We start from the raw sequence: 13,557 nt of genomic DNA, 5'->3' as shown, positions 1-13,557 counted from the left end.
AGCTGTCTGGGGTTGTTCAAGCCTGAGTTAGCAGCAGTGGGTTCTGCAGTCAGGAGGCATTCAGGGCTGTTAGATTTTGCCATTTAATTTCTCCTACCTGTCATCCAATCACAGCCTTTTCTCTACTTTCCTCACCCTTTCTCTGCACCTTAATATTTTCTTTAACGCTAACATTTCCCAGTTTTGCTAATAGGCCATTGACCTGAAATGGTAGCTCTGTTTCTCTCTTCACAGATGCTGCCTGACTGGCTGAGCACTTTCTGCATTCTCTGTTTTTATTGTGTTCAATAGAAGTAGTGCAAGAACATGCAGTCACCTACTCTTAGAAAAATACTTCAACTGAATTATTGCTCTCTACATCAGAAATCATTGTGACTGACTGTCTTGTTCAAAGTTGTGATCAGACTTTAAAAAAAAGTTTAAAATATTAATTCACAGGATGTAGGCATAAATTTCACACAATTTATAATAAATCCTATTCAAATGCCCAATTCTAATTACACTTGCACTTTGGAGTTTGCTGGTAGTCAAGAGTAATCAGATGGCCACACTAAGGAAAGGATGGCAAATTTCCATCCATAAATTGCACTATGAACTAGTTGGATTTAATAGTTGCTATCTTTTTATTCTTGATTTATTTGGTAAGCAGAATTTAAATTCCCCATCAGCCATGGTAGCATTTGAACTTGTGTTTCTGTATCATTGGGATTTCTAGATTACCAACTTAATTTGCTACTGAATCCTATAGACCTTATTTTAACAAATAATCTGCAGTAGAAAGTGCAGGAGATCTTTGGTCACACTGTCCAGCTAAAATATCGACCCTGATCACTGAGATAAAAGGATAATCTCCTGTATAACCAATATCCAGTCTACCAGAATTAGACTTCATACTGGCCTTGGGTCAGTCTCTCAGTCATCAATGATTTAGAGCCTCACTGACGTGTGTTTTGGAGTATTCAACTCCATGACATCTATCATCATCAAAATTTCAAAACTACTGCAGAGACTCATGTGATCCTGTACATTGACTAAATCCATTATCTCCCTCCACGAATACGGTGCATTTTAGTGTATTAGGCTGCTGTACAGCAGTAGACCAATCATTGAAGCATCATTGGACATGCACAGGGAAGGGAGCCTGAGCTTAAACCACAATTCAGTCCTGAGCCTTTTTTCAAACTTACTGCAGCATTTAAGACAGTAACTAACTTCTGGCAGAACACTTTTCTATGGCAACAAATGGTTAGTCATCATCAATAACATAGTAATATTTGATATACTATATGGACACGTGTCAAAAGAATCCCCTCAGTTCTTTCGCACCACTTTACAATCGTAGAATCTGCAGTAAGCTTTGACTCCTCTCTCCAGTTTGAGGCCGGATGACTTCCACCAAGGATGCTATTGGTGCCACAATGGGCAGTTGACTTCAAGGTTGGTATTGGTAGTTGTGGAAGAGTCTGTAAACAGCTGATAACTGACTTACAGAAAATATCAAACAGAAAAATGAGAATGAAAATCCTTTACAATTGATGTAGGTGCAACAGTAGATGCATGTAGGGTAGGTTTCTGCTGAATCCTGTGAACCTAGACTTCTATGCAAAGAAGAATGCTTTGGTTCTTCCAATATTTCCACTGTTGCTTAAAAACAGAATATTTTTGAATTAATCATTCCAACATCCATTTACATGGATTTAACCATTCCACAATGCATCAATAAATAAAAAATATATTTACTAGGCTTGCAATAATCTCCAGCTGGTGCAACATACTGTATGCTCTTTAATCATACAAGCAGGGCAGATTTCATTGGATTGTCCAGTAATGAAATTCCACGTACATTTTAGTGTGGATATACCATTATTTTGTTCAAAACATTATTGGTAGACAATACTATTCATTTACGGGAATGTTGTCACAGGCTAGGCTACTGTGTCTGTGTATGCATTTAATAAGAATAGGTAATAAAATAACGGCCTCATCCGTGCCAACCAAAATCCATAAATGAATGAAATTTATTAACAAGTATAAAACTATGAGAGGCATAGAAAGAGCCGTTTAATCAATGATCACATATTTCCAATGATTGATACATCTGTTGAGCAGAGAGAAGAACAGACAATGAGCCTTGAAAATGATCCTGAATTCTACAACATGCCCTCTTTCTCTCCCAAATTTGTGTGAGATGTGTTTGATCCTTTTGACAGGATTTGGCCTTTACTCCTTGGAGCAACGGTGGATGAGAGGTGACCTGATAACAGTATATAAGATGATGAGAGGCATTGATCGTGTGGATAGTCAGAAACTTTTTACCAGGGCTGAAATGGTTGCCACAAGAGGACACAGGTTTAAGGTGCTGGGGAATAGGTACAGAGGAGATGTCAGGGGTAAGCTTTTTACTCAGAGAGTGGTGAGTGCGTGGAATGGGCTGCCAGCAACAGTGTTGGAGGTGGATACGATAAGGTCTTTTAAGAGGCTTTTCAATAGGTACATGGAGCTTAGAAAAATAGAGGGCTAAGCCTAAGCCTAGCAATTTCTAAGGTAGGGACATGTTCAGCACAACTTTGTGGGCTGAAGGGCCTGTATTGTGCTGTAGGTTTTCTATGTTCTATGGTTTATTGACAGTGTCAGGCATTAAAAAGACACAGGTGTGTATTAACACAGCACTAATTCTTCTTTATATATATTTTTTTCCACAAAGTATGACTTAGTTAATTGTGAAACCAAATATTAATTGAAGAAATGTTGAAAATAGTACTACGTGTCAAACAGCCCCAAGTGAATGGCACGCAGAGTTTCTTCCAACCCTTATCCTTAGCAAAGAGAATGATTTTAATTTTGAGCATAATTTAGTTTAGTTATATTGTTAGGTTCAGATAATGGCGTTTTGTTGATCATAGTAAATGTTTAAGATCAGTCGTTTAATTTTATTTGTAAACTATCAGAAAGATCATTTTTAAATACCTCATTGCTTATTCCTCTTTCCTAATTAAGACTGATGTGAATTTTCAGACTTCCATGCAAATCTGTTTCCATGGTGCCAATTAAAGCAAGGTTTATTTTATGCTGTAGACTGTTCACTATTTTCAATTAAATATGTATTCATGTTCACTGTGGATTTTATGTGTACATATGTAGCAATTTTAAAAAATAATTTGTGTGAAGATTTGAGGAAAATTACTGAGAGTCTAGAACTCACTAATTGAAAGGAAGGCAGGGGAGGGGGGTGCAGAAGCTTTCACCACACTTTGAAAGGCCCAACCAAATTAGCCATGGGTCAAAAGCTGAGAAGTAGGATTAGGCTGGAGTGCTTTCTTGTCTGGCATGGACATCTTTCTTAGCTAGGGTTAGACTGTTTAGATAGTGTAGACTGAATACACTACTTCTGAATATGCATTTCTATAATTTTATGGATGCAGACCAGTCTGGCTGGTCGTTTAGCCTGGTTCACTTATATTGTAACAGAAGTGTTCGAAGCTATACAGGATTAAGAAAAACAATCCTGATCGTCACATGCTGAACCAGGCCACTTCTAAGGAATGGGGAACCTTTTCCCTTTCTGATTATTGTGACAGCACTTCCCAAACCAGTGACTTCCAACTCCCACTTCACAGAAGGACATTGATAAAATGGATATACGAATACCACCACTTACAGGTTCATCTTCATTCTACATATTATCATGACTTGGAACTGTACTGACATTCCTTTGTTGTTGCTGTGTTTAAATCCTGTAATTCCCTCCCAACTCCCATTGTGGAAATACCTCCACCACAAGACTTCAGGGATTCGCAAAGGCAGCTCACTACTATCTTCTCAAAGCCAAATAATGATGGGCAAAATATATCAGTCTCAGTGTTTCCAAGTTCCCTCAAGATAATATAAAAGTATGGGCTAGAGGTGAAGAATACTACTTTACATTGGCCCTACAGTCTGATCTGCTTTAAGCCTTTTAAGTATGTTTTGATTGTGTAATCTCTGCTGTGTTACATGACACATGGCAAGTTCTGCGTCTTTCACATAGTAACATCAGTCCAGAGTGTTTCATAGGAGTGTTATCAGACATTGACACCAAACCTTCCTAGGAGACAGTGAGAAGACACAAAAGGCCTGATCAAAGGTGCTTCTTGAGAGTTTGAGCTTCATGAAAGACATGTAATGGGTATTAAGAAATGCAAGAGACTGTGAGTGAACCTGAACCTGAATAAATGAACAATGTGCATTCATAAAGTGCTATTAGGAAATGCACAAAGATAACTTCTAATGAAATACTTCAGAGGTGTAATCACTAGCATAGTGCTGAAATGAGGAACTTTGCACACAACAAACTCCTACAAACTTCATTGGGATAGTAATCACTGCATTTGTTTTTAGTGATGTCGAATGAAGGAGAAATATTGGTCAGGACAAAAGGTCTACTCTTGCATGTATTTCTTATGTTTACACACAATGCATCTGGCCCCAATTTTTCTGAAAGCATAGTTTAAAATTTCGAGGAAAGTACCGGTGGGTGGGGGTGTCAGAGCTAGTATTTTTTTTAAACAGAGTGATGGATGTGTGGAACTTGCTGCTGGGGTGGTGGTATAGGCAGATGCACAAAGGGCATTTAAGAGACTGTTAGATAAGCACACGGATGAAAGAAAAAAAAGTTATGTGGGTTAGATTGATCTTAGAGGAGGTTAAAATGTTGGCACAACATCATAGGCTGTACTATGCCGTACTGGTCTATGTTCTTTGTTCTACCTTGGCTGAAACTGATACACACAAGATGGTGTGCAAACTATTTGCAATGGAAATTCTTTCTCCACTTAATTTATTAAACAAGTGTTGGACCCCCGATAAATAAGCTAACAGAACTGAATTTTGAATTCAAACACTACTTCACACATTTAATGCTTGACAATGACAAATTTTTACCTCTTTAAGTCATGTATGTTGCAGGTTTACAGAGGAAGTTGCGATTGCACTTTGTAAATTATAGTTAACAGTAATTGGATTCACTTACAACACATGCTAGTGATGTTTTCTGACACTGTAATCAGACAATAGGATAGGAAACCAAATTCAGTGTCAAAGAGTTTGTCTTTAATGAGACACTTAAAGATGGAAGATGGAGAATAGGAAGAGCTCACACAAGGAATTCCAGGATTTGGATATCGGCTGCTGAAGCCATGGTTGATTGTTGTGGAACAATTAAACCTGGAGATAAACGCGAGGCCAGAACTAAAAATGTGTAGAGATCTTGTTGGAAGGAGTGGCAGTGCAAATCCATGGTATATCTGTTACTGTCTGCATTCTCAGGCATTCCGTCAACATATAAAAGAAACTTATTCTGAGGAGTTAACATTCAAAGCTCTCAGTGCATCATTCACAACTGCACTGTTGGAAAAAACAGGCAGATTTTCCTTCCAAAGCTTGCAATCAGATAATACTCAAGAAAGGAGAGGAGAGGGGATTAAATGAACCAACATTCCCTAAATAATAGTTCAGAGAACTCTCAAGATGCATATTTATGGGTCTTATCAGTCTGTTGGATACAGATAAGGGACCAAACCTGGGTATCAGTAAACAATATTTCCAATATTTCCAAAAAATAATATTTTAATGTGTTTCTAAAATATAAGTCCTCAAGTAGAAATATTTAACATTTTAACTTTAAGTGTCTACCTAGACCCTGCTCAACAAAGAAGTGCCTTACATTGCCATAGTTCAGTATAACTGGTAATATGCTTAATGGAACCCAAACAGGATATTGTTGCAAGCCAGTTTACATTCTATACAGTAATATTTGGAAAATACTGGAGCAATGACACAATGGAATGTACTGTACCATGAAATAAGAAGACAGGACAGATTTCACCCATTTCTGACACAGTGATCTACTCTCTGAAGACTTATTTAATATTAGGATGATAACTATGTTTCCACAAGATCACAACAATCTTAAAACAATATTTATTTAGAGCTAGCTGTGTGCAATGCTGCAATTTGTTGCTGTGGTTCTCTGTTGTAGTTCAGATATTTAATTCTTATTCCTGGAGTGAAGTTTAATCTGCAAACTGAAAAGGTTAGATATCTTGAATCAATTTCCTGGTCCTGATATGGATCAGAATGGGCTTAGGTACACATAATTCATGGCCCATCTTCTTCATTTAATTCATCTCGTGTTTAGCAAGAATTGGAAACAAGTCAAACCACAATACCAGGGGAAGAGATGGATATTCTAAGGGCACAGCATCACAAATTAACTGTTTTTTAAACTATTATTGAACAGGTGGAAGACTGTCATAATCATTTTTAACAATTTGACATAAAAATGATTTTGACCATTATTACAATAATTCTGAGAACAGTCTAAAGCTGACATTTTTGTGATGATTTATTTTTTTCTTAAAGGGAATAGAAGTAAAAATAGCAGTAAATTAATAGTAAGGTTTATACTATTTGCAATTCTTTTCCTTCTACATATCAAATTTATTTTACAGTGAAATACATTTCCTTCTATTCTATCTCAAACATGCCCAATATCTTTGGAAAATGTTAAGATCTGTCCTCCTTCCAGCCATGACCCACGCTGATCATTATAGGCTCTTAGCATCCAGCTTTGAAAATGATAGTCAGAAGAAGAAATAAAGACTTGCATTTCTGCAGCACCTTTCATATTCATCTCAGAATGTTAAAAAATGCTTCACAGCCAATGAAACACTTTTTGAGGCATTGTCGTCGTAATGTAGGAAACACAGCAATAAATTTGCACACAACCAACTCCCACTAATCACAGAATGACAATGACCAAATAACCGTGTTTTAGAAATGTTGACAAACAGAAAAAAAAACATGGCAGAACAGCAGGGAGACTCCTCCTGTTCTCTGACACAATTTCATGGGATCTTTTACACCTGAGAAAGCAGACGGGGCCTTGGTATAATATCTCATCCAGAAGGCAGCACCTCCAGCAAAGCAGCACTCTTGCAGTACCGCACTTTAAGTGCTAGCCTAGATTTTTTTATGCTCCAGTCCTGGAGTGGAACTTGAATCCACAACCTTTGGAGTTAGAGTGAAGAGAGCATGGCCCTTTGAGCCACACACTGGGAGCTATCATTGGAAAAAAAAAGTTTCACTGGGAAGATATGGGCCCTCTACCTGCCTCCCTTGTACATTTAGCTCCATACATTAACATAAACATCCAGACTTCTATTTGAGTGTATAGAGGCATGTAAAAGATATAACTACACATCTGAAAAGTTGTCCAGACAGGAGCCAGCAGCTGAGTGTATCAGAATGACATTGAAATGAAACGTTTTACAATCGAACCTGGAGCATAGAATGCATCAAAACTTTACGAGATCACCTCCATTAATATTCAAAATATGTATTTTGTAATTCTCTTTTTCATCTTCTGCCCTCTTTCACATTATAGGTACCAGAGCCATTACTGTTTGGACCTGCAGTGCCTTATTAAATACTCTATATTAATAAATATTCTTCATACATAAATATATGTATATACATATATATTTATATATTTCCCAGAAATTTATAATCTCTATTTTCTTTTGGAACTGTACTAATTATAAACTCGATTCACTGACATTATTCTAAGAGGGCCATCAGCTTATTTACAGTGAACTCAATTATGGCCACAGGCAAATATTTTCACACAAAATCTCACATACTCATTATTAAAGATCCTGTTGCCTTTGCAGGGCTATGGATGTTCGTTTTCCCAGTTTTATCTGCTGTTTAGGACTGATGCTCAATATGCCATCCCCACCCTCCATCGGGTTTGCATAGCAGACTTGCCCACAGTTCATAAAAAAAAGTTAAGTTTTATCCTGGTTTCTTCAGACTCAGCTGGTTTGTGCATATTCCTGCTGTACCCACAGGTAGTGCTATTGGATATTTTAAGGCTGGCACTTTATGCAGTTGAGCATCTGAGGAGAGTATTATATTGGGGATTGAGGCTGCTAGAACCAGAAACCAGCTTCACTCTCCCACAATTTCATTAATGCTGTGGTGTTCGTATCAATGACCATTTTTCAAAAAATAACGTTCTAGAGTGGATGTTCTCATTCCCACTGTTCTGAGTAAGGACTCCTTGATGCATGTTATGTAAAGTATGTTGACTGTCTGTTGCCAAAACAGGTAGTAAATACAAATCTGCTCAAATCGAACTTTGTCCAGTCTAATTCCCACTGTTTGTTTGCCAGACAGACATACTTTATTGATCCCGAGGGAAATTGGGTTTCATTACAGCCGCACCAACCAAGAATAGTAAAGAAATATAGCAATATAAAACCATAAATAATTAAATAATAATAAGTTAATCATGCCAAGTGGAAATAAGTCCAGGACCAGGACTGTAGTCTCATGGGATCCTGGAAACTTGGAAGGGTCACCCATCGTGATCTCTTGGAATTCCTGGGGAAAGTATGTAGGAGATAAAAGCCGGGGGGGGGGGGGGTCACCCATTTTAGATAGGATAAACACTCAGCAGCTGAACAGAGCTGAGAAGATCCAACTCTGTAAATACTCTTCCTGATTTACCGAATGTCTTGTCTTTAAATTGTATAATATATCAGAATATTTTACATAGCCAATCAAGCCCAGTGTGATTGTAAGAAAACAATTCTCAAGAAGTTCACTGACTTGATGTGGCAGGTTGGCTGGCATTACACCCCAGTAAGGGGCAAATTACAATCATTCATGCTTCTTCATAGCTTCAATTACCACCCGAGCTTGAGTTTCCTTTCAAGCCACACGTGTAGGTATATCATTACTGGATGGAAATCTTAGAACTGACTTCTTAACTACACCTTAATCAAGTTTGCAGCAGTTTAATCAACACATACCATTCCAAGGGAAGTAGGAATAGCTTTTTCTCAGAAATAGATAAATACATCTGTTTTCTCCTTCTTTCCCAGTGCCTTTTGCTATTCTGATCCTTTCTTTGCTTGTCCTTAAAGAGCCGTGGAACTTCTCCGTCTTCCTACAACATTGTAAAGATTGAGCTTGGTTGTAATTTCTGAGGTTAGCATTTACATATGTGTATTTGTGTGGATGTTTGGAGATCCAGGGAACTTTAAACAGCCCTCTCCTGCTAATGAACCTCTTTTATCCATTTCCTACCCTACAGGCAGTGCCACCAGCGAGGTTAACCAGTAATTTCAAAAACACATTGAATCCTCCCTCCATTTGAATTGTGGGCACTATTGTACATGCTACACTGGAATTATGCAAAGCCGGATACCTGGAATCTGATTCTTAAAATACATATTTGCTTCTGCCCCATGTCCTTTGAGTACCTTCTGGTGAGAATAACAAGTATTAAACCTTAAACAATCAGAACCCAAATCCTAATCCCTTCAAATGAAGCCATTCCCTATTGCACATAAATGGTTAGGGATTTTGCCTCGAGAGTAGAATAGACAAGTAGAATGAATAGTCATAATTTTGAATAATTAAAAAGGGATGACAGGGAAAACCTGGTAAAATTGGAAAACTAACAAACAGATTAAACTGCAAAGGCACTCAAGAGCTTCACACACTTAAAAATCATACACTCCACTTTGCACTGGGCTGGTGTGATTTTGCCAGCGTTTAAATGTCTGGCAGAGCGATTCCCCTTCCTCTGCACCTCTCGCCCATCGAGGTGAGGCCTCACGGTGCCCTCACCCCACCCGTTCAATCCACAGGGTTGGAAAAAGAAGAATTACAAATAAAATGGAAATGATCTCACGCAAGTTTGCAGGGAGTTTGATGCCGAGATAACAGTTGCATCCCTCTAATCATTTCCCCCACTTCATACCCCCCACCCCCCACACACACCACCGCCCATTCCCCACCCCGCCCCCGCCCAAACCCCAACATACGCACATTAAATCAAAGTGCTCTTGGTCACGACATGCTCTTTATAGAGAGAGTGAGAGAGAGGAATCCATGCTGTGATGAGCCGTTCTGATGAGGCATAACAGCACAACTTCCAAGCTGAAGCCAGGCTCCCCGCATCGCAGGGCGATCACCGTTGCTTAGCAACCGCTTCTCTGAGGCTGCCGGGGGGGCACGGCAAACCTGCGCGCCCCCCCCAACACAACACACGGCCAAAACAATACCAATAACATATTAGCAGGTAATGGATGATAAAACTCATCAATAAAACCCCCAACAGCTTCGCCAGAAAGTACTTTCACGGGTTTTTCTTTTTCCCGCTCAATTGTGCTAAGCACGCAACTAGACCGCCGCCATTTTGATTCCTCGACGCGCAAACCCTCCCCACATTCCCTGTGAAGATTTATTTTTTTCCCTTGATTGATTTTTTTTTTGTTATAATGTTTGGAAGGCTAGAGCTCCTCAGGAGGCCCAGAGACTCTCGCTCCTCCGGCTCGCTTGGCAATGTAAGAAGTATGGAGGTGTCGAGGGGATGGGAGGGAGGAGGTGGCGGGGTGTGAGGGTGGGGCTAGCACCAGTCGTCCTCGTCGGTCTCACTGTAGGGTTCGTGCATCCCTTTCCTTGCGCCGGGCCCTCTCGTTTTCGTGGGCCCCAGGTTGTGGTAGTACCCGTTGGGTACCCGGCGCCCGTGCCTCGGGAGGGACACGGAGGAGGAGGATGGCGCCCGACAAGTCCTCGGCGACCTCCCGGAGCTCGTCGCTACGGCCACCTCGAAGGTCAGAGTCTCCTCCCTCGGCGTGCCGTCGTAGTCGGGGCCGCGGTAATAGTCCTCGTCGTGGCATCCCAGGTAAGGCTCAGAGAGGTGGGAGCTGGGGGTGGACCACTGGCCGCTGCTCTGGCGATGCAGTCGGGGGGAGCCATTGCGCGGGACGGTGCCTCTCTCCGTGCCGGGGGACCTGCTGCTGCTGTGCCTCTCGCCCCGTGGGTGCTCCGGGGCCGGGGGTGAGTACCGGCGTGGCACAGGGGTCGGTGTCCTACCCTGCTGCTGCGATGTGTTCATGGCCTTGCGGACCACGGGGGAGTAGGTGACATGCGGCCTGGGCGTGGAGGGAGTCTGGGGGAGTTGCCTGCGTCCCCTCCTCGGTGTGCTGGTACCAGAAGTGGAAGGAACTGGACTCCCACTCACAGAACTACTGCCCTAGATGAAAATCGAAACAAAGCAAATCAAAAATAAAAAATCAGGAGCAAAAACACAGACAGGAAAACCATCGGAGAAAGCAAAGAGGTAACAGAAAAGGAACATAAAGAAGGAAGCAACGACCACAGAACAAAAAAAGTCAAAAGAAAGTAAAAAGAGAAATTGACGTTTGTAAGTCAAGGGGTTGAGAAAAAGCAGGCATTGTGCTTCAGATAACATGGGTTTAAAAGCGCATCGCAAAGCCGTACAGATTAAACATCTTGGAGACCATGCTCGTAATTGAACGGGAAGTGTTAGTACTGCTGGAAGATTGAAGCTTAAACTGAAAACACTGTTACCGCTGTTAACTGAAAGGCGCGGGGGGGGGGGGGGGTAGTGGTTAATGTTGGCTCATGCCTGTATTATTATCAATGGTAGGAACTCCACCCGTTTTAGCCAGCGCAGAACGCTTGCTACAATGGCGACTGCGTGTTGCATCTAGTTCAATGTTTCAGCCAATGCATACGACCGAGAATGGATTTCCAGACCCAGTTATCTCTCTGGAATTGCTTTTATGTATCACACCTCTACCAGAGAGCAGCGACTGCGGGCTCTAACCGTTAGTAACATAAGTTTTCATTTTCCTAGGAATGTTAACTGATTGCTTTTTAAGATATTGACTGATCTGTTGTGGGTGGAAAGATAATTGCAATTTGAAATGCCTTTCTTGTTGATGTCAGAACGTCCCAAAGTGCTGTATAACCGTTAAGATTCTTTTAAGTTTGCTGTTGAAATGTGACAACAACTAGGTTCAAAACAACTAGGTATGTTTTATAATAAATAGTGAGGGTTAAATTTTGACAATACTGGAGAACTTGATGTTCTAGTGAAACAGTTTGTAAGGTGAGGATGCTGCCAGAGCCTCAGAAAGTTGCTCAGCCAAGACACTTGAGCATGTTTCGGGAGTGGAATTATTACCCACTGAGTCACAGCTATCACAACCTCTGCACTTTATCTTTTTTTAATTCGAGCTGTTTCTGAAATACAAACTATTGTTTAGGAACATGATTTGTTGTAACGTAAAATACAAAATTGTCTCAAATGAAGCCATTCAGTTTTCTTTTAAATGAGCGGAGGATATTGGTGTATTATTTCAAAATCCGCAAGTGGCAACCTGCTTGTTTCTACAAAGGCTTTCTTCAAGTTATCCAAAACATTTGTTAATAAACCTCTACTTTCAGCTAACAAGCCTCAAGGACCACTTTCTCTCTCTGATCCGCATAATTATGAACCACTTATCCATCACTTGCTATCTGTGCATTTGAGTTAATTTCTAGTTAAAAACAGGCATCCTGTTTTTCCCCACCAACTTTGACCAACCCACTTTTTCATCAAATCCATAATTGTATTCCATTCTCTATAAATTGTACTACACTAACAACCTCTACCCCCTAGAAAACTGAGGGCAATGGACATGGGAGCACTATGCATACATGTTCTTGGTACACAGCCTTGACTGACTCCACCCACCCTAGTATTCACCTACTTACTAAATTCCAATTAGGGATACACTAATAGTCCATCACCACCAGGGCTACGCTTGATTTTCGAAGCTTCTTTCCTGTAGCTATCCAGCTTCTCAACAGAACTCACTCATGTGTAAAAACCTGATATCCCTGCACAACATCTGTTAAACGGTCTTTCCTGCTCTCTATGTTCTTTTAATAATATTGAATCTGTTCATATGTTCACATTTATTTAAGTTTGATTTTTGTGCTGTTTGTGCTAATTGTTGATTGCTCAAAACTGTTTGCACTATTGTCTTGAAAAACTGTTGGTTGCTATTGTGTTGTCTGTTATGATGTTGTCCTGTGTTTTATGCTTGGAATTGAATCACAAATTCTGATATGTTTCATATACTGGTAATAAAGTGATTCTGACTTGAAAATATTTTAGTCACTGCTTTAGAGCATAGATGCTCTATGACTGTACTGTTACTTTTGGGATAAATTTGTCACTGGCAGGTATGTTTACTGCCTGAAAGTTGCTTCAAGGTTATAATCGGCTTTGGGAGTTGATCATTGGCAGAAATTCTGCCTTATAATGACTTCAGACTAGTGAGCATTTTAGCAGGGATTTAAAACTAGGGTTGTATTCTCTGAATTATAATAAAAATTATTAAAGTAGCTATGATTAAAAGGAGATTAAAAGAGTCAGAAGATTAAAGCCAGGTCATTTGGGCCTGATGTAGAACTGCAGGTAGAGAGCAGAGGACTTTTGAACTCTTGCAAATGGAAGCTGATACTGGAATGGTTAATTTAAACTATCAATTAGTCAACATTTCAAACTAAAGATATTAAAGGATTTGGGGTAGTATTAGGGAAGGCAGGAACATGGTGACATTTGAGCCTTCAATAATTGGTAGAACAGCCTTAAGCTGTATGATTCTCCAGTTTGCAAAGTTCCTCAGCACTTGTATGTCAAGGAAA

General features: G+C 40.1%; 1 protein-coding gene across 1 annotated transcript in view; it reads right to left on the bottom strand.

Moving 5' to 3' along the window:
- Positions 1-9,907: 9,907 nt before the first annotated feature.
- The window catches only part of LOC132405928 (voltage-dependent P/Q-type calcium channel subunit alpha-1A-like), a 393,641-nt gene continuing 389,991 nt past the window's right edge, over positions 9,908-13,557 (bottom strand). Inside the window, exon 47 of the mRNA XM_059990909.1 lies at positions 9,908-11,089. Within this exon, the coding sequence (XP_059846892.1) occupies positions 10,460-11,089 (630 nt within the window). The 3' untranslated portion in view covers positions 9,908-10,459. The remainder of the gene's footprint in view (positions 11,090-13,557) is intronic.

This window comes from Hypanus sabinus, chromosome 16, assembly GCF_030144855.1.
Source record: "Hypanus sabinus isolate sHypSab1 chromosome 16, sHypSab1.hap1, whole genome shotgun sequence".
Taxonomy (NCBI): domain Eukaryota; kingdom Metazoa; phylum Chordata; class Chondrichthyes; order Myliobatiformes; family Dasyatidae; genus Hypanus; species Hypanus sabinus.
Note: the sequence above shows the minus strand (reverse complement) of the source record. Positions and strands in the feature narration are given on the sequence as shown.